Here is a 26,028-nt window from a genome sequence, read left to right on the forward strand (position 1 = left end):
GATCGATGTCATCAACATCCAACGACAGGGGCCGTCCCCTGCAGCTGTTCCTTGTCCTTGATGCCCTTGAGGTCTCCCTTTAAAGCATGGATGAGCTGACATGTCATGACTTGATTCATGGCTTGTCCAAGACCATTGCCCCTCGTCCCCACCAATCTGGGCGCGTTGGGCTGGCTGCATTCTTCGACTCCTCCATCACCGTATATGTGCTGGTCACACCACCGCTGTTCCCGCAACACCACCCACTGCCTCTGCCTTTGCTTCGGCCAGGACCGGGTCATTTCATACCAAATGGACTGACAATCACCACTTGCTGCTGACTATGTCTATTGCTTGGACGCTTCAACACCTATCTCTGTTCTTGTGACATGACCTTGAGCAGAAGCTCTTACTGAAATATTCTACCTCGACGTCATGGATCTTGAACGATTGAAGCAAAACCTTCGTCTACGTTCTGGTAGAACCAAAAAAGCACGGAAGGCCCAGTCAGTGCCACAGGATCCCAATGGCCATGCTATTGTATCGAGTGACGCCAGAAAAGAGACTCCGAATCCAAGGTCGCCTGGTCTACCAACTACAATTCCCACCATTGGCACTTGGGATACTGAAACAGCCCTACCCCAGCTGCCAACCTCCGATTCTGTCCAGGTTCATAAAAAGGGACAAAATGTTCCCCCAAACCTCACAGTGTACAAGTCATTTCCGTCCCCGCAGAAGAGACCTTCTCGAGTAGCTCGACTAAGCTTTGACTGGGCTCGCAAAGATCTTGCCCGAGAGAACCAGTCCACAGTACCGGAACCTATCTTACAAGGAGCAAAGGCCGACATACCCACCAGTCCTGATCAATATACCGACTCCTCAGATCTCCAAGACTTTGATCTGCGCCCACCTCCACCTCGACAGAAGCCTCCCTCTGTCGAGTCGTTGTCAGAGTCTCTGTTCTCGCCTGGTTATCTCAACCTATTGCTCCGAAGCCCGGTATATCTGGCTCGATTTACATCTTTCATCACAAAATACAACCCCCGCTTCCACCCCTTGGTGCTCCGCTATTTGGAATCACAAAAGGCCATCGCCGCAGTCGAGTATGCTAATGCTGTTGCTGAGACCCTAGACCCTTGGTCGCCCAATGGAGAAAACCTAGACACAACATCTCGCCCTTCAGCAGCCGCCACCTTGAACAAGTCATTCGAGGAGTCTAGCATTGCCGCGTTCCGCACCCTACTTGACTCGGCACTGCCAATGTACGTGACTTACAACTTGGTGCGAACCGTGTCCGAATATCTGATCAACGAGATTGCTGGCCGACAAACCCCTGTCACCCAGAATGTTGTGGGCGGCCTTTCCGAAGTCTTCTGCCTCACAGATCCCAATCAACCTGACAATCCCATCATTTATGCCAGTGAGGAGTTCTATCGCTACACGGGCTACGGACGTGACGATGTCATTGGTCACAACTGTCGCTTTCTGCAAGGCACCAAAACCAAGCGAGATACTGTGACGAGGATACGAGAAAGCATCGTCAAGGGAGAGCAAGCCTCCGAGGCTATCTTGAACTACCGGAGAGATGGCAGACCTTTCATTAACCTGCTTATGATAGCCCCTCTTCATGATGACAAAGGCAATGTCAAGTACAACATTGGGGCTCAAGTCGACGTCACAAGTCTTGTCGAACGAGGCAAAGGTCTTGACGGTTTCGAACGATTCTTGGTCACTCAGGAGATTAAGAAGCGCGAAGCTGAACTCCAAGGCGAAGACAATAAAAGGATGCCATCCAAACCTCCAGCACTTGAGAAGCTCCGTGAACTGAGTCAAATGTTTGATCTGGAGGAGTCGGCAATAGTGAGGTCAAACAGTGGACGACCCTCACAGCCCAAGCATGGCACCGAGAAAATCATGGACGATCGACGTCGATTCTTTGGCGGCTCAGAGTCACCCTCAGAGCTCGCACATGACGACAATGAGGAAGACCAGGCCAGGACCTGGGAGTTGGGTCTGTCAGGAAGGTCTGGTCTTTCGGGGAGATTACCTGGGGTTTACGACAGCTATCTGCTCATTCGACCCGCACCCTCTCTCCGAGTTGTCTTCGCCTCGCCTAAAATGAGACAACGTTTTGGCAACAGCACCCAACATCCATTCATGTCTCATGTCGCAGCACCATCCTCCACCTTGGTTGGCTTGAAAGAAAGCTTCGGGACGGGCATACCTGTATCGGCCAAGATTACCTACATGCTCAATCGTGGCGAGAGGCGTGACGGTACTCAAATGAATGCAGGGTCGAAGTCTGAGATCTCCGGACCAAGTCGTGCATGCTGGATATCCGCAACTCCTTTGGTAGGAAGCGACGACAAAATTGGCGTTTGGATGGTGGTGGTGGTAGAAAAAAGTAAGGTGACTGCCCAGCGTCTGAGAGACGACAGGACGGAAACTAGCCCAGTCAGGAATGGAGGGTTCCAAGCATCGCGTACTACTCCACCGACAAGAATTGATATACCAGCCGTACCGACATTCTCTCCGGCGCGCTTTTCCGAGTCAAGGGGGCCTGCGGACTCTGATGCACACATTTCTGCCTTCTTGGCAAGCACACGGCTCCTTGACGAATCCTTCGGGTCACTGGATAGCAACGGGTCAACCTTGAAAGTCGCTGAAGACGAAATTTACCCTGTTCATGTAGCTGGGGATGACCAAGCTGATCAAGAGGCTCCTCAGTCTCCCGTTGAAGTTTCGCACGACGAACAACAGCAGGATCATGAATTAGGAGAAGTGGCTGTCCAAACACAGGACGAAGTCGGCCAGTCTCCTGAAGCCGAAACCAAGGTTACATCAGAAGAACAGTTTATCATGCTGAAATCGAGTCGACGAGGGTCTGAAAAATCTGAGCGCCTGCAAATACGCGAGGATAGCGATGGCGAGCCCGAAGCATTGTCGACCAGCGACCTGGACGAGGCTCTCACGAAATCTCTCCCCGGGAGTCGAGCCGGCTTCCACAAACCTATTTTTGATGACCCACCTCTTTCGCCGGATCATATGAATACATTCCATGGCTTTTCGGACAATGAAGACACGCCACGGCGAGCAAATACTTCTTCTCACAGCGTTGAAGGTTCTCCATCTCCATCTCGACCAGCTACAAGCGGCGTCGACTCGCCTGTCAACAAAGGAAATGGCAAGCATTACATGGACTATCTGCGACATCCCGGCAGTGCAAGGCCTTCTTCTGAATACAATCGACCGCTCTCAGGCAGTGGTCTCTTAACCTCACGATATCATGCGGACGAAGAAACCCCAGACGGTGATAACCAAGGCCCCGACGGTTCGGATCTCGAATGTGCAAGAACTCCATACAGTGTCGATTAAATCTGAAATTATGTACTATACACATAGTAGGCAGGGTTCCATAGGGTTTAGACGAAGAGAATCTGGAGATACTATTTATGTCCATCCCGTACAATTAATGCCCCTAACATACTCCGTATATGCCATTTCAAAAGACATACCGTCAGACCGTCATTTCCCCCTTAATGCCAAGACTTTGCCCCTTCCCATTCGTCGGAGGCGGAATGACTTTTTTTCCTCCGCCTGGCGTCTTTCTTGGAAATTTATATCACTTTTACCCAGGGCATCACAGTCGCTTCATTATTCACGCCTTTTGACGACCATTGGAGACTCTTATTAATACTGTTATAAGGCCTTGACTCCGTCTAGACCCACTATTCTCCTCTCAGCATGGCAGACGTCGCAGACACCGAGCCTAACGAGCCTATTCCAGCCGTCAAAGATCTCGCAAGTAGTGGTAAGCCAACTTTTGCCTTAGTCTATGGAATGTTCACTCTTTTGAAACTCTGCATCTACATGATAGTCCCAATATCGACCCAACCTGACACTCTATTTTAGAACCAAGTATACGCCGCAACTCTCTTCAGACCATCATTCATCATTTGAACGATCGTTCGTCGACATCACCACTCACCAAGACGCAATGTCTCCAACTTTGGCGTGGGTTTTACGTGGCCGTCTACATGCACGACAGCAAAAGCGCCATCTCTGTACAAAACCTCATTACTGGAGTTGCTGGACTGCTTAAAGTTATTGCCTCCAAAGACGCTGAGATGGCTTCTTCCGGCGCCCAAACGCGGCCTTGGCTATCGAAGTGGACGTCCGCCTTCTGGGAGACAATCTGCCGTGAATGGGCCTCGATCGACCAGTGGCGAATGAATAAAGTGCTCCTACTTGTGCGATTCTTCTTGCGCGAAACCTTTCAAGCTGCATTCACTGCGGTTTCAGACGACGTCTCCAATGACAGATCAGATTCGGCAAGTCTCGTGACTGAACAAGTACGAATTCTGGAATCATCACCCCTAAGTCCCCGAGACCGAAAAGTCCCAGATGGCCTCCGGCTTCATGTCCTCGACGTCTGGTCTGACGAACTATCGGGCCAGGTCAAGCTTGTCCAGAGTCGACTTGAAGAGTCTGAGGATGGTGACTCCAAACGTTCAGCGGAGGCCTTGTTAGATTCGGCAAGCATTTTCATGACCGCTGTGGAAAGGTTGAAGAAGGAGGCTCTGAGTAAAGGCGTCAGGATGCGTGCCAAAGAAGCTCTGGACACCTACCAAGAATCGCTTAACCCATGAAACAACCAGTTCCCATCAGCCTGGTAACGGATATTTGCGGTCCTCTCTACGCCCCCAAAGGGCATACCTGGAGTCAAAAAGAACATCTTCCACTTTCTCGGCTTTTTGTTTAAACAGCATGCCGGAATTCTGGTTGACACAATCAATTACTTCTACTCTCGGCCTAACATACCACATCTGTGGCTTCAAAGATCCACTGATGGAGAACCAGTCTGCGTCATCATGTCAGCATGCAAAGCGGGAACAAGTCGGTCCAAGGGGGATCGTCATCAAAAAGGCCAATGTCACTGACTCAAACCGGCAGGCCTAAGCAGAAACCTGGTCTATCCTTCGTCGATATTTCAGATTCATGTGCTGATCTGGAGCAAGACATTTACATCTGGATCTGCTCCAAAGTTGGAAACCGATCTATCCGACGATCAGTCCCTCAAAGGAGACGAACTCCATACTTTCGTATGACAAATGCATGACCGAAATAGGCATTTTGCCATCTTGTTCATCTTTCTGGGCTGAGCTTTGAGTCGAACCATAGTCTGGGCCGAACGTCATCAGGGATCTTTTGACCTCACGTTTCCGAATGTCCACTCAAGTGTCACCAATCTCGGTTCCACCCCACAGCCGTCATATCCGTTGATTGGTCCTCATCCAACGCCTTGTATTCCATATGTCTGGGACCACTTGTCGTCAATTGTCTATTCTGCTTGTCACGGACATTTCACGACAGCAGATTCCGGTCCTTGCGCAATCTCAAAGGCCTCAACCTGCCAGGCAAGAGACAATCCAGAGGCGAATGTCTCTCCACAATTGACAAGCTTCACCGCTAGTTATATACCTCTGCGCACCTCCAAGATGCAGCTTCACTTTTTAAGCCTTTTCGACGACTCAATTTCCTTCTTGACCCAGCTCGTCAGCCTATTTGCTTCCTCAAGATGACTTTTATCGCACCTCTAGCAATCCTGCTCGTGTCCCTAGGTCTGGCCTCGGCGCGACAGTGTCAGAATTTGACTATTCCCCTCTCAATCTCTGCCCTTAATGCCAACTTTAGCATTTCCGCTCCTCAAGACAACATCGAAGTTACAGATTTCATTTTGAACCTCTCACAACAGGGCAGCAACTACACTGAGACTGTTTTGAGCAACTACACGGATATATCGGACAATTATACCATTGCCGCTACCTATTGCACCCCTGATGCGGGTGCTGGATCTGTTCTTCAGATTTTGACTCACGGCATCGGATTTGATAGAAGGTATTGGGATATTTCCTTCAACAATTTCAACTATTCCTACGTTCAAACTGCAGTTGACCAATACAACTATTCCACCCTGTCGCACGACCGTCTCGGTATCGGGGAAAGCTCCCATGGCGACCCCGTCAATGAAATCCAGGCTGCCCTTGAGATCGCAGCCCTCAAAGAACTCACCCGACTTGCTCGCAACCAGCAAATTCAAGGCATCGGAGATCAATTTCAAAGCGTTGTTCACGTCGGCCACTCATTTGGATCAGTTCAAACCTACGCTCTCGCACGCGATGAACCCAATCTCTCCGACGGATTGATCTTGACGGGATTCAGTCAAAATGGTACTTTCCTACCGTTTTTCCAACTCGGTGGAAATTTCGTCGCTGTGTCCAGCAACCAAGTCCTCGCAAGCCAATATGTTGCCGGATACTTGGCGGCCGGGAACCCTTCAGCCGTGCAGGCCAATTTCTTCTCCCCGGGCCAGTTCGACCCTGACATCCTCAGCCTGGCCGCACAGACGGGCCAACCCGTCACAGTGGGAGAATTGCTCACGATTGGTGGCGCTACGTATGGTAACAGTACATTCCAAGGGCCGGTGCTGGTCGTTACGGGCGAACGAGACGTTCCTTTCTGCGGTGGTGACTGTCGTGCTACAGGTGACGACTCGAACAATGCCACTATTATTGATGCTGTCGAGGAGTATTTCCCCAACGCCACCGTCTTTGAAGCCTTCCTCGTCCCCAGTGCGGGTCATGGCTTGAACCTCGAGTACTCGCACAATACCACATATCAGTACATCGCGCAGTTTCTACAGACGAATGGCCTCAAGGCATGATATCAAACAATCCGATCTTGGCAACTAGAGCAGACAACTGCGAATTATCCAGGTCTCCGTAGACTGCCATTAGATCTCCTATAGCGAGTCTATACTTCTTCATCATCTTCTACACTAGTGTTTAGATGTTCGAGAACTCCCGTGAGACCACAGCGTCGCTTTGTGATGTGGGCGACCAGACCATGATTGTATTGAATTTGCTTTCTCTCTCTGGTCGAAACATCATCTGTATAAGACATGATAGATCCGAATGATAGATAACTCGCATGCTGGCCAAGAACGCCAACTGTCCACGCTAAAAGTGCTCAACCTCGAAAGTCAGACAGCTCAAGTTACATGGAACTTTGGTCGAATCCTAACAGATTAAATCGCATTATACGTCTATCCCGAGTGTTGAAAATCCCCGTGGATGAAAAATTGGGCCAACAAAGGCCAAGAATTACCAGATAAGGCGCGTGGTGTTATGATATTCGAGCTGGATCAAGATCGTCACCAAGACTGTGACTGGCTTCTCGAATCCTGCATGATAGTTCAGGCTGAGAATATGGCTGGTTGCCACCAACTGCCACGATTGTCTTTTGCTTTGTCGTGTTCTGAGTCATCAGGTGTCGATTTGCCTTTGTCAGGAGCTGGACTTGCGGCATCTAACACTCATTCAATCGGCCCAGAATCAGCGCAGTGTCCAAGGAAGCGATGGCGGGTTAAGACCGATCCCCAATCGTCAAGATTAAAACATAGTGAATTATTGAAATGACATACCGAGTCCCTTGTCATTGTCGAGCTCTTCGCCAACGTCGACCTTGGGAAGTTGAGGAGGTTCCTCACTCTGTGGAGTGTCCTTTGCCTGAGAAGCTAGTGCCGCTGCTGATTCAATCGCTTCGTTTGGAGGTGAAATAATCTTCTCCTCCCTGGCGTCCTCGAATGGCGTCTCCACCTCTTGTGATATGCCATTCTCTTGTCCTTCATCGTGGGCATTGCCGTTCATCTCCGCGGGAGAACTTTCAGGGGGCGCAGAATTAGTCGCATCGGAAGCAGCAGCAGCCGCCGCCGCGGCCTTTGCAGCCTCCTTCTCGGCTTTTCTCTTCTCCATCTCCAGAGCCCTTGCGAGTTGACGTTCATGGTTTTCCTTTCTGGCCTGCTCGTCTTTCATTTTCCGTCTTCGTTCGACCTCGTCCATGCCACCAGTCTTCTTGAGCTTGCCTTCCTCGACGAATTGCTCAACCTCTCGTTGGAATTCACCTACTTTTCGACTCGCCAGTTCTTTCTGCCTTGCTTTCTCGGCACGTTGAATGGCCTCCAGTCGATTCTCATGGTTGGGCTGTAATGCGCGTACTTCGTCCAACATGCCCGTTTTGGCTTCATGGGGATCTGCTGCAATGTCGATAGCAAGATTTCGACTCAGGTTGCGGCCTATGTTATTTGCCGCCTGGAGATTCTGCTGCTTCATTGCTTCTTCAACGAGTTTGAAGACGTTGGTGATGTCATCGAGATCGCCATCAAGGTCATGTAAAAGCTCATCTTGTTGGGTCAAATCGTCACGTTCCAGCATCACAACCTGAAGCTCTTGTTCCCAGATCTTGGTCCAGACAGGTTTCTCACGCTTGACAAAGTCCTTGACCTTTAAGAGTTGTTTGGCTGTGGCGCTGATGTCCTTGCTGATTGTTTCTAGCTGGCGAGGGAGAGGTCGAACACCACGAGTCACGACATCTTTCCGCAGTTCCTCCACCAGGTCGGATAGATCATCGACTCGGTTTACCAAGGCCTCTGAATCATTGGACAAAGTCTTTTTGCCCTCGTTGATGTGAGCACGACCTGCGTCACCTTTGTATGACGAGTTTGCGGCATCGGCAGCGGTAGCCTTGACTGCGGCTGCTTTTGTTCGAATATCGTTCATCGACGCAGCAAAGTCGGCTGACATGGTGGAATATGTTTGGCGAAGGACTGCGATTTCGCGACGCAGGCTCTGAATCTCTAGAACAGAAGATTCGGAGGAGGTTGATGACTTGAAATTGGCCTGGCTCAGTGTCGGTGTTCGAGAAGGGTGGATACTTGGCACCGCGGACATTCTGGCCACTTCTTTGGAGGTTTCGAGTTGTCGATCGGCAAAACGTTGCATCAAGGTACCCTGTCCCTCTAGTAGTTGCTTGACACCATCCAAGGCTTTAGATAAGCCACCAATACCTTCATCGATGTGCTTTTTGACCTCGTCGAGCTCCTCAACGTTGAGTACCAAGACACAACGGTCTTTGACATCAGACAAATCCTCCAATTCATGCCTCACTCCAGAAACAGGATCTTGAACGTAAATCTCGGGAAGGTCGGCTCCGTTATGCTGCGTCGTCCAAGCAAACTTTTCAATGAACGCGAGTTGCAGCCTTGGGAGAGTGAGCTCTTCATAACCGTCGGGCAAGACGAATTTCTTGATTCTTGTTCGATATTGCAGGAACAACGTAAGCTCTTTGGTCTGAGGTGGGGATGAGTCAAGGGTTAGAACCCGAGACTGGGTTGGAGTGGTTTGGCCTAGAGCTTTTCGTTGGATTGTCTCTGGTGTCTCTTCAGAGGCTACTTCCTCAGAGATAGGTGGTTTAGGGAGCGCGGGTATGTCAGTGGAAGCTGATGGGAGCGAGTCGTTAGAAGCCACCGGGCCCGCACTCAAGGGGCCATTGACAGTTGGACCGACGAAGAAGCCCGAGGTGTTGGTAAGGACTGGGTTAGGAGGCTTGTGATACTCCTCAGGTGTCTTGGCTGTTGGGCTGTCCATAGGTAGTGGTTCTTCAAGACTCTTGATGGGGGCAACTGGCTCTAGAGTCAAGACTGGGGATTCATCGCGTTCTTCAGATATCCGTTGGGGAGCTCTCATGGTCCCGGATCTACTAGGAGACTCTGCTATCCGAGTTCTCGCCTTGCCCTGTTGATAAGACGTTCGCAGGCGGACGGCGTTCAAGGACTCGCGGGCTTCGAGACCTCGGTTCGGCGCGGGTGAATTTTGGGTGGACGGCATCATGGGAACGCCATTAGGGGAGGTGCCTAGGTGTTTCTGGATCTGGTAGGCCGAAAATCTCCTTGATGCTCTTCGTTCCAGATCACCACCTCTTTGCAATCGAGCCAAGGCGTCGGTCTGCTTCGGTGGCGGGGGAGGAGGATGAGGAAAAGCAGTTGTGGGAATAGCGGGCGACGATGAGAGATCGTCATCGACATCATGATACGGCGGTAGAGAAGGTATATTTTGAGAAGAGTTGGGGGACATGGTCGAGGAGGACTCGGAGAGGGGAATTGGAGCGGCGACATCACGTCGAACGGAGTGACGGTTAATCGAAGGCCTGTTGGATGGATTGAAAGGGGAAGTATTGCTGGTTGCTGAAGGCTGTTGAGATTGATCCGCAGGGAAAGCGGTGTCCGTGGGCATGCGCAAGCTGGAAGTATTACTCGGGACGTCATCCAACATGTGAGTGAGGCCAGTCTCGTTACTGCCAACAGTCGAGATACTGGCTTGTCTGTTCTGAGGAGGGACTCGTGGCTGCTGGACAGGACCAGCGTCCTTTGGGGCACGACCACGCAATCTACTCTGCTTCCGTTTGAGGCCATGGAGGAGATTGATGATGATGTCTCGTATGCGGGGGAGGTAGTTGTCGAGGGCTTGTGTGGATGCGGTTTGACTCAGGGTGTCTTCGAGGATGCTGCGTAAGAGATCGGGAACAGGACCCAAATCTGAAGTGTCGACGCCAATGGAGTTGAAGGCACGGCACGCTAGATTGAACTCGTATCCCAGGCGAACATAAACATCGGAGACCTCCTCTTCTTGGGCCTGGCCGCGAGACCACTGGGTGAGGGTTTCGAGTAGCTGTTTTGTGGCAACGAGGAGGTGGGTGACGCTCTTTTCGATCTGAGAGATTTGTTTATCTGGCTAGTAGATGGTCAGTCCAAGTGTGCGCGTGGCAAGATGGGGTGTGAAGATACATTTGTGCTTCTGGAGCGGGCAGAGCCAGATGCGGAACGCCCCTGGGACCCCGAGGCTCCTGGGGGAGGGCCCGAGGTGTTTTGAGGCTGGGATTGCATGGTCTCCGGCAGGTTCGCAGGACGTCGTTGGGAAGGAATCTGACGCTGGGATAAGGTGGATGCTGGGGCCTGCATTATTTGAAGGGGATAGTAGTGAAATATTTGAGCATGATTTCTCTAGACCAGTCGATCGCGCGTGTGGGTGAGGATCACATGGGGCGTCCACTCCGCAGGAGGGAGGGAAGATGGAGAGGGCTCGAAGGCGGTCGCGTTGAGAGGAGAGGATTGATTGCGAGGTAGTGCGATATAGCTGCGGGTTCGGAGGTTGTGATGGCGATATTCAAAGAGGATTAGCGATTGAGGGTCGTGGTTTGTTGGTCGTTGGTCGCTGGTTGTTGGTCGTTTCGGCCAACGACAAGTGACAACTTGTAGGTAACGTGGAAGGACCCTGACTCTTTGGGTTGCACCTCCCGTGACCTTTTGGCCTTGCGCGGCTTCTTTAGTCCACCGCGCTGCCAAGATTCTAGATGTGGTTAGCTGCTGCAATGTACTTGGGTACTTAGGCAAGTACGCCTACGCATACAACTCTGTACTCCGTAGGGAAGGAACTCCGGTATGCCCTCCTGCGCCTTTCTTCCGTATCTCTGTAGGTCAAGTACGGAGTACATAACTCAAGTTGTCTTGCCTTGTTTCATCACTATTCACATTCCAATATGGTCTACGACAACTGGTGTCAATGGATGTTGTTTATTTTCTTGATCTTTGATACTTGTGGGCTTGGTACAAGCTCCGTTGTAGAGAATTGAACGATGATGATGGGTGCGGATCGGGTCGAACCATGATCTATACAGCACATACCTGGATACCTCAGTCATCGGCAGGCCTCATATCTTGCTGCGAAACCAAGTCCAAACCACACGAAGTGAGACCAGGCTGACCAGCTGAGATTCCTATGCCCGTATAAGTGAAGATCTCGGGCTATCGGTGCGGACTGGGCCGGGCGGGGGTTAGCTATGACAGATGCGGACAGGCGTGACAGGGTAGCCTGGAGAAGCCCGAGGCGCCGGAACAATGCTTGGGGCCGGGGGCCAAAACAGCACCAAACTATTATTCTACTTACCACTCCTCAATCTAGACTCTTAAAATACCTATCATCTTGCATCCTATTATCCTGTTTCTGCTTCTCTAGATTGATTCTTGATGCAAATACACCTTGTAAGAAGTCTCCGTTGTCACTTCCATCTCCATCTTGCTTGACCAAAGAATACAGTACATACATCGTGGTTTGACTCGATGCCTTGGCCTAGGGGTCGAGCCAATCCCACTCCAGACCACTTTCGTTTCAAAGTCTCTTGCTCAAACACATCACATCGTTCCAATTCCACGCAACCTACCAGGCTAAGCTTATAAGCGCAGCCATGCAAACGCTGTGACGTTGGTACCTCGATCATGCCCATGCTAATATTGTAGTTTCATACTGCGATACCCGCTGCCGTCTCTACCATCATGTCCATCGCCGACGTTTCGAAATGGACACTCCTGAATGAGGAGGCCATCTCCTGACCTACCTAGATTCATATACCTGTGGATTGGAGTCCTGTTATATTCCACATCGACCTGACTTCTGTCTCTCTTTCTCGCACTCACTAAGTAGACTCACTAACCCATCTTCACTTCATTGCGTGGCTGGCCACTGCGATTTATTCAATTCCTTGCCGGACGAGTTTCAAGACCTCACAGACCAGATATCAGAAATCAGAAAACATATCCATCAACCACCACTCGACAGATCACTTCAAACCAACATGTCAAGACAACAATTTTCCATTACATCCATCCTCCTTCTCCTCTCCATCCTCACCTCATTCACCACCGCCACATACACACCATTTGGCTTCCTTATTCGGCGCCAACAAATCGATCCGCAGCGCTGCGATGACTATTCCAGAACCGCAAACTTCTCGACCGTCGGCTCCAACGCCACCTATAGAGCTGCTTACCTCGACGCTTCACCTGAGGGCAGTGACCCTGCACGAGCCCCCCTCGATTCGGCCATGGCTCGACTACCTACTCTCCAATTTGACGTCGACTTGAATGCTCAGTGTGGGAACTTGACAGAAGTGGCATTTGAAGGTGCTGAAACGAACTTCACTCAAGGCATCGTGTTGCAATTCAGAGTCGGATCCGCACCTCGCATTGGGTCAGGGGCCATGGGCCTGGCCGCCATCGCAGCCACGCTTGTCTATGCAGCTGTCGAGTCGATGTAGTTGCTTGAACGAGAGCCCAAAGTCAGAAACATAAGCCCTTCGCGATCGACACTGTGGGCACCTGGAGACAAATCTGTTGATTCTCCTGAGGCCAGATCCGACGTAGAAGTTGTTGCTGTTCATTTTAGAGGGTTTATGTGGGAGTCTTTACTTCTGGACGACGCCTGGGACGGCATGTCTCCAAGGCTGTGGTTGATAGTGACATGATACACGAGGATTTGAATTGCAGAGGCGTCAAGGGTCGATGATCCGTACAGATGTGACTGGACTGGGTGCCATGCTTGGATGAAGGCCTGGTCGAGGTCTCATCCGAAAAATATTTTTGCTGTGCTGCTTACAATTGGAATTCATCCTCTGGTCGAATCAAAGCCAGAGACTAGGACGAGGTTATTTATTATGGCAAGCGGAACTCCCGAAACCAAATTCCGAATCTTGTTGAATACTCTCATGAGAACTCTTCCTACGTCGGATCTACGGACATAACAGCCCTTATTATCATTCTATAGAACCCTGTTATCCAATACAGTAACTCCCTTGTCCTAACTCCGTATCACTCCCAACCCCAAATTGACCAATTTCACCCCGTATATGGACCTAGTAAACACCCCAGACTTTGCTAATCAAATCCACCGGAACGAGAGAGGCCGAAATGGACTATACGCCAATAATATACGACAAATTCCGGCACGCATGATGCATAATGTATTCCGTCCATCTACGGTGTGAACAAGCTTCAGGTTGGTTCAAATTGAAGCTTAAAAATCAATAACTTGGAAGTACCTGCGTGATGAGGGCCGTGTATAATACGGAAGTAGGCATCTGTTTCTAGCAGGGTTGTGTCACTTTGGTCAGAATCCTTACAAACAAGAAATCTAGAGAACGCAAACTACCTCAAGGACTCGACCCAGACATCTCTACAATCATTATTCCATCCTCATCATGGTTGCCTTTGATCCAGACGACTTGAGTCGCTTTGACGATTTCCGCATCCTGACGACCTCATACAAGCAGATCCACGAGCATGAGATCTCGGTCAACGTCCTCTACCACAAGGATCTGCCCGCTCATGCTTCTACCGCACAGCCCATCATCATTCGATTCCACGGAGGAGGCCTTGTTGCCGCAGACAGTCTGTTTCCCGACTTCTTTGGCCACTGGTTGCTCGACTTGGCCAAAGCCAACCGTGCCATCCTTGTCTCTGCCAACCATCGGCTCTTGCCCGAATCAAATGCCACAGATATCATGGAGGATCTAGATGATCTATGGAGCTGGGTTCACGAATCCTTACCTTCTTTTCTGACGACTCAATCTGGAGGTTCTCTTGGCTGTGATACCCGTCGGATCATGGCCGCTGGTGAAAGTGCCGGCGGGTATCTTGCCATCCAGCTCGCCTTGAACCACCCGGATAAGATCCGAACCTTCCTCATTCAATATCCGATGCTTGACATGAAGAGTCCATGGTTTATGGCAGAATATGAGAAGAACGTACTTGGCGTTCCTCAATTGCCCAGGACATTGATAGCAGATCACCTCAAAAAGGTCCACGACAGCGAGGCCCAAGCACATAAGAAGATCATTGTGTCTTCAGACCCGAGGTTCGAAAGGGGGCCATTGATGTTCGGCATGATCCAGCAGGGATTGTTCGGGCAATACTTCGACCCACAAACGAAGAGACTCTTTCCAATTGACCGTGTAGAGAAAGGGGAGAGTCTACCGGCAGCCGGGGGTCTGATCTGGCATGGACAAGATGACTCCGTGGTCCCTGTTGGTGGCAGTATCAAGTTCAGAGATGCTGTTCTCAAACAAAACCCCTCTGCAAACGTCGCCCTTGAAATCAGACCAGGTGAACATGGCTTTGACGCCGCTGTTAAGCTAAGCGATAAATGGATTAACACAGCGACTAAGCCTTATCTTGAAGCTTGGTTGGCTGAATGAAGATGAGGCTCGAGCAAAGCACATCTGTACCTAGGTAGTCAACCATGAGAGATAGGGAGCAAGACTAGTAGGACTAGGTTGACACTTAGATACTCAATGATTCGCAGTAGCTAATTACTTCTACGGCGGTGCATCTAGCTACGATTCGCTAGGTCTGCATTAGTGCCAGCGAGCCTAGATTGACCTCCATGTTCTTTATTTCATGTTCAGAGCCTTCTGAATAAGAAACGTTCTCTTTGAGTGTCCTAAATCTGACTCTTGGCCGCACCCTACTCTGGACCTAGGGACTGGATCCATGTCGTAGGCTGTATGCACGTCATGACTTGAGTAATAAAACTTGAGAACAGATCGAGGCTTGAAAAGTGCAGATTGTATAGTGGAGACGAACGACCGAAATGTCCTCCCGTGAGGTAACTCGTATATCTCAGATCCAGCTGTTTAAGAAAATTGATTCAGATAAAAGTGTGAGCTTTTGCAGCCTGATACATCCGAACGTGACTCGACATAGCGCATCGCACCGACGCCGACGCCGGCTCGCGATTCCACGTAAACACGCCTCTTTCTGCATCTGGCATGACCGACAAGCGGAGTCAACATAGTCCCATAGTTGTACATTCATCCTTTCAAACAGTATGCCCGACACCTTGTCCCATCCCTCGGGAAATAAATACGTAGGTGGACTTTAACCTCCCCAACGCCATTGCTCAATATCGAAGGGTCACCGGAAGACTCCTGATCCAATAAAGAAAGTCAGGCCTGACTAGCTGTGGCCATTGACTACATTGCCTCCGTTGACGCCGCTTGCACCATTTGTGAGGCCCGAAACACTAGAATATTCGCTTAGCTTTTGTCGAACCTTGTCCAGAGCACTGTGCATGACTGATTCTTTATCTTGTCTCACGTCGACACGGAGGACATCCCACTCCTGATCTTCTTCAGGCTCTTCTAGCGTGGTCATCTGGCTATGAACCATACTTTCTTTCATGTAATGACCTTGACGCTCTTTCACTCTCTGTTGGAGAGTCGCTTCATCCAACTTGAGGTAGATGAAGTGAATTTGAACCGAAGGATGTTCATAGTTGGCGACTCGGATCACATCGCGGTATTTATGCTTGAGCGCAGAGCACGTCACAATGACGGAATTCTTCGTGCGCAACTTTTGAACGGCTTGCTCCCTCAATGTGATCAGCCAATCCCAACGATCGGCATCGGTCAGCGGTTGACCAGAGCTCATTTTTTGTTTATTGGCTAATGGATGGAACTGTAGAATTGGTTAGTGTGGTTCAAAAGAGACCAATTCGTCAAGGGTGTGGACCACGTACATCATCACCTTCGATATATGGTACGTCTAGTTGCTCAGCGAGGAAGGATGCGACGGTGGTCTTGCCACACCCAGCAGGACCTGTGACGATCCAGATGTGCTCGACCTGGTCCGAGTCCACCTGCATCTTGACACTGGGGAGAGTGGACGGGTTGCTGGCAGTATGGAAAGGGAAGCGAAGAGATGGTGATCGGGGGTTCCGGTCTGCAGACAGCATGGTTGGATAAAGTCAAAAAGATGAAATCAGGAGGGGCGGTGATGTCACCCAAGCAGCGGAAACACTAAAAGCCGGCAACACACGAGCAAAGAGAGGAGAGTGAGAGAGAGTGCCAGCTGTGATATACAGGACTCGGAAGCACAAGAGCAAGGCAAGAAGGAAAATCGAAAGGATGTAGGAATGGGGGTAATGGAAACAAGATATAATGGACTCCATTGCCAGAGGACGAGACAAATGTTACGGTCGCAGAAAGAGTCCACAAGTGAGGCGTAGGGAGCCAAAGTCGGTGCCAGGAACGAGGGGGCAAAGTTGCGTGGTGCAAGGTGCGAAGGGCGAAGTGCGTGGTGCGTGGTGCGTGACTTGCTTGGAAAATCCAAGATGAGACCCATCAATTGACCATTTTGACCACTGACCATTCAGCCGGGCCTTCAGAGGGGGAGCCTGTCATCCGCTTTTCGCTTCTCCCACAGGCCTCAACACACCCCCGAGGCCTCTTGAGGGAGTCTTTACCCCACACTAGTGGACGCTACCACGTGCACTATGAGACGGGGAGCCCGGCTAAATATCACGAGGCGCATGACATTGTCGTCTCTGCGCATGCAGATCCCAGATGGACTTTGGCTTGGACTTGACTGGTTGACTGGTTGACTTTGGAAATGCTGGGATGGTGGTTGGGCTGAATTGTGCTTGGGTTGGGGTACAGATTCTCACTAGTTGGCCAGACGAATCATTGAGTGTCTTTGTCAATACTTACAGTAGTATTTCAAGCCAACAAACCAAGTCAGGTACCCCCCAGACTTTGGGATCTGGGAAACTCGATAAGGGATAAAGTGACAGTCATGGGCAAAGATGGCGCGGATGGCGTGGATGGCTTATCTACTCCGTAGAACCAGAGTGGCAAGTGGATATTTCCAGGCGGTCAAAGGCCAGTCGTCCCAGCTTTTGCAAGGGATGCCAGCCCAAGCCTCTAAACCACATCCGAACTTTGCGGGGTCTTTGGGGGCTGCATCCCTACCCCTAATAATTACCACCGACACTCACAAAGGGTAAATAGTACCCGAAAGCACCGAGATCTTGGACAGTCATGCCCAAAGGACCTAATTTTGTAGTTGATAGTGGGGAAAATTTGCCCGCTTTTTAGGCGCCCCTACAGGTACCTACCTAAAGTAGCTAGGTAGGCATGGAGTACGCATCGTAGACGCATACTCGTATGCCATCACCGCCGTCGGTCTTTGAGATGCCCCTCAGACTCCTCATTTCAGGTTTTCCAGGTGCCAGGGCCCCTGCAAACTCCTGCTGCGACTGCGATCAGGACTGACCACCGCCGGAAGTATGCATCCCTGTGCCGGACAGCTGTGCAGCTTCGGATCAATGATTTCACCTCCGGCTTCTCCACAGACTAGAAAGACTAGTTATGTACGTGGTGCATTTGATGTTACGGAGGATGCTTGGGCACTTGCAGCTTGACATCTCAGCTTAAGCCGGCGGATGGTGGTACGACGGTGTTTCCCGAGGTGATCCAAGGAAAGCCGTGTGTGATTGCTTTATTTTCCTGCAGTCATCCGCGTCAGTTGTAGTCAACCCTCGTGGTTTACCTCGTGATCAAGCTTGATCAAGGCAGCCAGTGAAACGATTTGATTTCAGTGTTACACAAAAGTAGCAAACGCGTCCGCTAGTCATGAATAATCTCGTCTATCAGTAGTGATTGACAACATCACTACTGTCGTATGTAGGTATGCATACGCACAAGATGCACCCAAAGTTAGGTAGGAAAGGGCCTGCGGGGAGATGATCACGCCTATCCTTCCCTGCAACCGCCTAAACTCTCCAAGGTAACTGGAGCTAGTTCAAAGGGAGGAAAGCCCGACCAATGCTTGGCGTGAATTGATCGCAGCCTGGCCGTGACCAGATTGATGAGACTCACTGCCACCAGCCATTCTCCGCGGTCAATCGACATCAGCTACCAACTGCCAGCGTTGGAATCCTGGCTCTCCATACACAAGTACTCACCCATCTCAGACCTTGTCAATTGCCAATGTTCATGACCAACGTCAGCACATAAACCATCCGCTCGTTCCGTCACCACCACTCTCACCATGTCTTCCTACTTCTTCTCCACCCCCGTCGACATTGACATCGTTCTCGAAGACACAGACGATCGGCAGACGGTGGATGTCAAGCTCGACAAGAACAGAAGGGAAAAGGCCCCCCTGTATCTCGATGGCGAATCCGTGAAAGGCGCCGTCACCATCAGACCGAAAGATGGCCGCCGCTTAGAGCACACTGGAATCAAGGTCCAGTTCATTGGTCTCATTGGTATGCTCAACTCCGACAATGCGCCAGACTACATTCGCGTATATTGCAGCATCTGACGTGATGTTTCTAGAGATGTTTTTCGACAGAGGTAATCACTACGAGTTCTTATCGCTCGGTCAGGAACTCGCTGCCCCCGGCGAACTGCAACATCCTCAGACCTTCCCCTTCAATTTCAAGAACGTCGAAAAGCAATATGAATCATACAACGGCATCAACGTCAAACTGCGCTATTTTGTCAGAGTTACAGTATCACGAAGGATGGCAGATGTGATTCGGGAAAAGGACATTTGGGTCTACTCGTACCGGATACCCCCCGAAACGAACAGTTCTATCAAGATGGATGTCGGTATCGAGGACTGCTTACATATCGAATTCGAGTATTCCAAGAGCAAATACCATCTAAAAGATGTCATCGTTGGCCGAATATACTTCTTGCTGGTCAGACTCAAAATCAAGCACATGGAATTGTCCATCATCCGACGAGAAACAACTGGGGTCGCACCGAATCAATACAACGAAAGCGAGACGCTGGTTCGATTTGAGGTATGGCTCCCTGACACTCTTCAATCCGACACATGCTCATTTGACCATTCTAGATCATGGACGGCTCTCCATCGAGAGGTACGTTTTGACTCCCCTGTTCACCACTGCTGAGCTTTCCTGCGACTGTGTTCAAGTGCTCACCTCTTTCCAGGCGAAACCATTCCGATCAGACTGTTCCTTGGAGGCTTTGACCTTACACCCACTTTCCGCGAAGTCAATAAAAAGTACTCGACTAGATACTATTTGAGTCTGGTCTTGATTGATGAAGGTATGTTTGCTATATTCTACTCATGATCATACCTGTGGTTCTCCAGCCACAATGTACCCCCATTGTGGCTGAACTCACTTGGATGGAGACCCCCATCCGGCAATTGACCTTACCCCCACGCCAACCTTTCCCCACCTAGCCGTTGCGCAAAGACTCTCAATCTCAACCCCATCGAACTCTTTTCAACATGTCCACTTGCATCCGTGTTGAATTGTTCCAAGCCGAGATCCCACCGTTGATCCCCTAGGCATTGGCTAACAAGGATATTCTATGATAGATGCCCGCCGGTATTTCAAGCAATCAGAAATCGTTCTCTTCCGCCAACAACCCGAGACACCTCCACAGCTGGTCACAGATAATCCCAGTGTTGGTGGAAAGCCTCCTACCCAACCCTTACTCACACCTGCTTGATCATAACGTCAAGTTCTACAGTAATTAAAACATAATATATCTGGCTATGGGTGCCGGACTCAATCTACCAGTCCTCCTCCTGATGACCCTTGGTCAGTGAGCTATTGGACCATGCCACCATCGTTGACGCAGGTTGTCCTCGGAGATTGCCTGGGGTCATGGTGAGGTTCACCGGTATACTTCGCCAGTATCGATTGTGTCAGCTCGAATGGAAATGGTGTGAAACTCGAGCTCCTCGTACGATCGCCCAATCGACGGAGCACTCATAGAATGCCCCTCTCCAACGATCAGAGGTCATTTGGAAAAGCTCTCCCGCCATAGACCACCTTATGAGGTTCAGCTACTGCCCAGAATTGACACGAACCTTGTTTTTCATTTTCTAGCAGATATCTCGAACATTTCCTCTATCACCTGTATTTCCCCTCGGCTTTTGATTCGTATCTAATATTGGAACATCACCATCCTTCACTGATGGAGGCAGTCCACTTCTCCAGGGCCACCTCAATGCCACGTCCCGCTTCATCTGCCTGCCAAGCACCTTCACCACTCAAACGGGGGAGATCTCGCCAGAATTTGGACACCTGCAGGAGCAAAGGGTACAGGATGCGAAGATGCTCTTTGCCGTCCTCGACCGTGCCCCGTTGGCCTAGCACACGGCCCTGGTCGCCGCCCAATTTGCCCGCGGCCGTGGCTGCTAGAAGCGCTCGCCCGTTGCTGCGGAGGTCAACAAACTTGGAGAGAATGGTGTGTAATTCAGCCTGTTGCGCTACTGGCGGGGGAGTCAGTCCTCGCAAGCGTTGATCTGAAAGGAACGTCTTGATTGGGTGGACGACGCGGAGTAAAAGGTACGGTGCAGCGTTTTCGGAGAGCGTCTGTGACGGGCGAGGCTGCTCATTTGAAGTTGCATTCACTTCCTTCTGCCTGACAAGGCTAAATAGTGCGTCGAGAGCTGCATAGCAGATTCTTCTTCGGCTAGGGAAGACCGGTCGATGAACGCTTCCCGCTCGGAGAATAAACAGGCCTTGTAACGGTGTCTTCTCGAGATCCTCAGGCATGTCGTTGAACCAGGGCTTGGCTAGAAGAGAAGCATTGAAAACCGAAACAGCGTATCGTCTACACGTCTGGGCTGTCAATCTGTCGCTCTGCGACAGGGTGACGATGTTCCGGTGGAGAAGTTGGAAATGCTCAATATCAAATGTTTCATCCTCGATCAAAGTTTCTTCCTTGTACCTCGCCTCTGTTCCTGTCAGTCCACCAGGACCTAGCATGTTCTGACTCAGGCCAATCAACGGTTCTGATATCGTGGAAAGAGAACCGTCCTGTTCAGCAGTTCCATGGGATTTGCTTTCTGTCGTTATTGCTTCAAGAATCACAACAGCAGTCACTGTGGCGTTTCGCCAGAGTGGCGCTTGGTTGTTGGTCGGAATGCTCGTGTACTTGGTCCCGATTGTTGCAGACAGGATTTCGAAAGTCGCGCCAATGGGCAAGTGCGCGACTAGTTCTCCTCTACTAGCATTTTCCAAAACCAGAAGTCTAATATTGTCGATACATGCCGATGCAAAGGCTGTGAATGTGGGTCGTTGAAAAGATTTCGTCATCGCCGCCTTCTTATGATTCTTAATGACTTTTCCATTTTCAATTCCCAGCATCAGGCGTAAAAGCTCCAGAATATGTTCGGAGTACCCTGTTGCATCCGTTTGAAGAATAGCCTTGAGGATCCCCAGGCATTCAATTACTTCCCGTTGTTCAGAAGCCGGCTCTTTGACGTCGCTTGTATATGGAGGGTGACTTGCAGAGAGAATAGTCTTTTGTGTTGCTTCACGTAGCAATATATCCATGGATTTCCCGTCGTGTCGATATTTACTTACTGCTTGAGAACTGGTCTTGAACGCTACCACGAGAGTGTGAGCATGTGCGGTAAAAGCTGGCTGATTGGGTGAATTCTCGTCAGAAGCAAGATCTGCAGGATGATATGTCGCCCACAAGCGTAATGTTGGCACGACCAGCGGTCCGTCCACTCTCCGTAGAGATGGTATCACGGACAAAAGTCTGTGGATATTGGAAAATGCCAAAGTTGCAGCGGTCAAAGAAGGCGTTTGGAGAACCGACTCAAACACTGACATGATAGCAGCCCACGTTTCCTCGAAACTTTTGTGTTCTCCAATGACTGGCAGATTCTGAGAAATGATTTGGGTGACGCCTTCGGTAAGTTGTTCCATCGACAACATCCACTGTTCTTGTTCGTCATAATTTGTCGAGTACTGCTCAACACAATATCTAATCGCACTCAAAGGTCCGATTTCAAGGATAGCAGCCCAAGTGTTTGGAGTCAAGCTTTCACTCGACGCATCTAGTGTTTTCGTGAGAATTCTGATAGCAGCATTGCGGACATCAGGTCTGTCGTCTTTACAAAGCCCAACAAGCTGGCTCAGGGTAAGAGCCCAAAGTGACTCTGTTGTTGTGACTTCCTCGACGCTTGTTTCTGTGGACTGGTCCGTCTCACCGTGTGTGATATCAATCTGCTCAGCCCTATCGAGAGTTTGCGAGGCAAGGCTCCACAAAAGAGTCGTGCTGGTTAGGGCGATGTTAAGATCATACGTCTGGGATCCAAATTGTCGCAGCAGTCGAGCGATACTTGCGAGTGACGTGCTTGATAGGACACCAAGGAAGTCGGATGTCATCAACTGCACCGTTCGGAACTGAACACGAAGAATGTGTGCTCTTTCGTCCTCATTGTCGTCATCGCTTATCCGAGGTGGCTGCGTCTTTGAGGTTCCGTCATCCACCATTGAAAAAGATTGGGCAATGATGTCCAACGCAGCGGGCCAATTCTCGTTTAGCGACTCTCCGCTATGACTTACGATGCTTTCCAAGGCTTCCATTAGTCTCTTGTGAATCTCAAAGTCGGCATCGCTGGCTCTATTGGCGCTGACCAGGTCCAGATCTTTGAGCTGATTAGACAGGGCCTGCAGGCACCAGCCCCTGACAGTCTCAGCCTCGCCTCCATCGTATCGAGGGTCGTCAAGAACTTTGACCGTTTCCATCGAAATCAAATCTAGAATACTCGCTGCCTGAATCCTGTGGTCACCCAACAGGGTTCTATCTTGACACAAGCTCAGCAGTCTGGACCCGATAAGATCCCATGAAGATTCGTGTTCATCCACAGTGGCAAAGCGAAGGAGGTTGACCCGCGAGAGTTCACTGATTTTATTCAGCACGAATTCAATCTCCATTCCGATGGATCTCGATCTTGTCCATAGACTTGACATGCTTCGACTGCTATGGCCCATTGGTCTTGATGTTCCCGACTTTGTAGCCGGGCCTGGCGAAGTGACCGGGGAAGTGATTGACGGGGTATCTGGTTCGTTCGTCCGAAGGAGTCGGAACAAAGCATTGACAATGGCAGTAAATGCCGAGTCGCTGTAGCCACGTGTGCTCTCTAGCATGCGCTTGGTAGCAGCCTGAACAGCAGCAATTTCTCCAGCTAGAGTTGTTTGACTTTCTTCGCCTGTAGTCCCTATTTTGGGAGTTCCTGCGTGTGATATGGCTGTCCCAACTATCGGTATTGACATCAATGCTTCTACCTGCTGCACAGTCTCCACCAGGATGAACCATGTCTCTTGCTCCAATGTTGGCCCCAATGCAATGCCGAGATTTAACAGGGCGCGGAGACAGAGCAGATGCCGGACATTGAGTGGCGGACTGCTGATCTGGAAGCCCGAAGATTGTGAAGGCTCTTGTAGTGATTTAGGAGTTGGTTCCTGGTTATCGTTATGATCGCTAGTGGCGACTATTCCTCGCTTCGAGTTCTGGTATGCTGCTACAACGCTGCTCGCGTTGGCGGGCACAGAAGCCTTTGCCAACGTTGTCAACAGGGCGTCTCTAGGTGTTGAAAGCTCCAAGACCCCTGACACCTGTGCCAACTTTTGGACCGATCTGATGAGAATATGATAAAACTCGGAATCCAAGGCTGCATTGAGGAACGTTGAGCATGTCGCAAGCGCTGCTGGCCAGCAAGACTCAATCATGGCTGCACAGAGCTGTACTTGTGCTAGCAGGGGGCGTTTGCTCAGGTTCAGAGGGTTGATCAGTCTCTGATACTTTTGGGAAGAGGTAGAAGATCGACTTGGTTTGCGGGTTGGCTCATCACCCGCGTTGTCCTTTGAGATACTGTCTCTCCGTGATTCCTCGGCGGACTGCCGCAGTACATTTCGATTTGGGACGCTCAGTGGCATGATGAATTTCGAAAGACCGTCGCAGAATGATGCAGTACATTCCAGGGCTAGTGTATAGACATAGGTGCTCGGAATGGAAGGCGGGTTGTGCTTTTCTGGTTGTTGTAACAGCGGAGTGGTAATTACGCTCCACTCTACGCTGATACCAGTGGTAGTGGTGTCTGCAGAGGAGACGGTCGTGATGGCGCCACCCAAGCCTTGAGCCTCTATCGATGCCGCTTCCTCACTCGCAGAGTCATTGGTTCGGTGTAAAGGAACGGTCGACTGGCGCCCTAGACCGATCAACGAAGGATCCTCGGAGGCTATTCGTACAAAAGCAGCCAAAATTTGACCGACAATCTTGACCTCACCAACATTGTCGAAGAGCTCAAAGAGCCTTCTCAAGACTACGAAATCTGCAAAGGTTTCACGGAAAAACTCCAGGCTGAGAGCTCGTCTCCATGGCTGACTTCCGTCTTTGTCGATTGCGTTCATGAGAATCATGAAGATCTCTGGCAATTGGTCCTTGAACAAGTCTGCAGAGGTCTTGATCATCAAAGACAGGATTGCTAGGGAGCGAACCATTGTGGTGAAGGCGTCCTTTCTGGCTATTTGCCGAGTTAGTCCGGCTAGGAGATGCTCTCTGCATATTTCAACCTGCGTTGGGCGAGACAGAATGAAAGACCCATAGCTGAACAAGATTGTCTGAATAGTCTCGAGCAAAAATTCAGAAGCAAGTGCTTGAAGTTTCAAAAACCGGGCAGGGTGCTGGTCAAGCAATAGGCAGAAGTCGTCGAAAAGACGAATTGCATCAGAAGATGAATCACCGTAATCATCATTATCCTCTCGGTTTTCGAGGGCATCACTTTGCTGAAGATCCTGTTCACGTTGACCTCTCTGTGCTTGATCGAAGACGGTGGTAATCAGTTGCTGAAACGTAGCAGCCGCAGTGTTGTTGACTATGGGGTTCTTGCTTGACTGTAAGGCGACACATATCTCCAGAGTCCTTGCAAGGAGGTCTCCATGGATATCAGAAGCGTATAATTGCAAAAGCGAGGGGAGCGTCTGCAAGATTTTGAGTTGCGGCTCATATCCAGTTGAGACAGCATCTTGAAAGGCTTCCAGAAGATCGGGCAGTCTTGGGCGAGCAATCGCCTTGCTGGCAGTCAGGCGTTGTAGGCATACAGTGCCATTGCTCACAAGTTTGAGGTTCTTGGATTTGCATGCCAGAACAAAGGGGTCAATGAACTGTTGGCGCCGGAGCAGGTCTCCGGCGAGCTGAGTCTCCGATGTCACTGATATGCCCCGCAAGTCGGTAAGAGACTGTTCAGCTGCAGTGCGAACATCATTGTGCTTGCGCTTGGAGTCTGAGATGAGGCTTGTCAGCTCAGACTGTAAGAATGCTTGTGTCATGCCTGCGCTGGAACCTCGCCATGCGGGCGGTCAGGTGAGGTCAAGGCGTTGTACTCATCGCTGTGAAGGTCTGCGATGCCCCTGAATCGGTATTCGAGAGAACAATTGCGAGAATAGAGGAAAGAAATGTCTTTGGCAGGGGTATCATCATGTGAAGCCGGTATCAACAATAGAAGTGTCCTCAATGTCATGCCAGGCTGCCAAGAGTTTCCTCGTGACCAACTATAATTGGGGGAAGGTGTGACACATGGGATGTGTGGGTGGCACTTGCCCAACTGCACAAGGCTGCGACCCGCCCGCGCTGCCATGCCACTTGCCTTTCCATGCTTTTACATCCTGATCCTCAGTGTGCCCCTCCCCTTCTCTTTGCCTCTTTCAACTACGCAATCTACCACAACTTTCCCTCCATTTTCCCCCTCTAGAT

At 50.4% G+C, this 26,028-nt stretch overlaps 7 protein-coding genes across 8 annotated transcripts; 4 read left to right on the top strand and 3 right to left on the bottom strand.

The window, feature by feature from the left end:
• Positions 1-217: 217 nt before the first annotated feature.
• On the top strand, positions 218-3,433 carry PV10_08084 (uncharacterized protein). Its single transcript, XM_016373061.1, has one exon. It carries the CDS (start codon positions 415-417, stop codon positions 3,352-3,354), a length of 2,940 nt encoding a protein of 979 aa, XP_016219972.1. The 5' UTR covers positions 218-414; the 3' UTR covers positions 3,355-3,433.
• Positions 3,434-4,977: 1,544 nt separating this feature from the next.
• PV10_08085 (uncharacterized protein) lies at positions 4,978-6,703 on the top strand (the record flags this gene model as incomplete). Its single annotated transcript, XM_016373062.1, has 1 exon — positions 4,978-6,703. The coding sequence occupies exon 1, from the start codon at positions 5,558-5,560 to the stop codon at positions 6,701-6,703; it is 1,146 nt and encodes a 381-aa protein (XP_016219973.1). The 5' UTR covers positions 4,978-5,557.
• Positions 6,704-6,761: 58 nt separating this feature from the next.
• Positions 6,762-11,123, bottom strand: PV10_08086. 2 transcript variants are annotated; one of them, XM_016373063.1, is made up of 3 exons: positions 10,661-11,123; positions 7,463-10,607; positions 6,762-7,347 (listed from the first exon to the last, which is right to left on the bottom strand). In XM_016373063.1, exons 1-3 carry the CDS (start codon positions 10,832-10,834, stop codon positions 7,235-7,237), a joined length of 3,432 nt encoding a protein of 1,143 aa, XP_016219974.1. In that variant the 5' UTR covers positions 10,835-11,123; the 3' UTR covers positions 6,762-7,234. The 2 variants fall into 2 exon arrangements, with proteins under 2 accessions (XP_016219974.1, XP_016219975.1); XM_016373064.1 differs by having other exon boundaries at positions 6,762-10,607.
• Positions 11,124-12,504: 1,381 nt separating this feature from the next.
• On the top strand, positions 12,505-12,966 carry PV10_08087 (uncharacterized protein; the record flags this gene model as incomplete). Its single annotated transcript, XM_016373065.1, has 1 exon — positions 12,505-12,966. One exon carries the CDS (start codon positions 12,505-12,507, stop codon positions 12,964-12,966), a length of 462 nt encoding a protein of 153 aa, XP_016219976.1.
• A 2,284-nt stretch (positions 12,967-15,250) lies between these two features.
• On the bottom strand, positions 15,251-16,618 carry PV10_08088 (uncharacterized protein). The gene is made up of 2 exons (XM_016373066.1): positions 16,224-16,618; positions 15,251-16,162 (listed from the first exon to the last, which is right to left on the bottom strand). Exons 1-2 carry the CDS (start codon positions 16,437-16,439, stop codon positions 15,662-15,664), a joined length of 717 nt encoding a protein of 238 aa, XP_016219977.1. The 5' UTR covers positions 16,440-16,618; the 3' UTR covers positions 15,251-15,661.
• A 1,753-nt stretch (positions 16,619-18,371) lies between these two features.
• On the top strand, positions 18,372-21,282 carry PV10_08089 (uncharacterized protein). The gene is made up of 5 exons (XM_016373067.1): positions 18,372-18,755; positions 18,826-19,298; positions 19,352-19,376; positions 19,450-19,566; positions 19,844-21,282. The coding sequence occupies exons 1-5, from the start codon at positions 18,536-18,538 to the stop codon at positions 19,975-19,977; spliced, it is 969 nt and encodes a 322-aa protein (XP_016219978.1). The 5' UTR covers positions 18,372-18,535; the 3' UTR covers positions 19,978-21,282.
• Positions 20,133-25,735, bottom strand: PV10_08090 (uncharacterized protein). Its single transcript, XM_016373068.1, has one exon. It carries the CDS (start codon positions 25,602-25,604, stop codon positions 20,433-20,435), a length of 5,172 nt encoding a protein of 1,723 aa, XP_016219979.1. The 5' UTR covers positions 25,605-25,735; the 3' UTR covers positions 20,133-20,432.
• Positions 25,736-26,028: the final 293 nt, after the last annotated feature.

This window comes from Exophiala mesophila (genome assembly GCF_000836275.1).
Source record: "Exophiala mesophila strain CBS 40295 unplaced genomic scaffold supercont1.6, whole genome shotgun sequence".
Classification (NCBI taxonomy): Eukaryota; Fungi; Ascomycota; class Eurotiomycetes; order Chaetothyriales; family Herpotrichiellaceae; genus Exophiala; species Exophiala mesophila.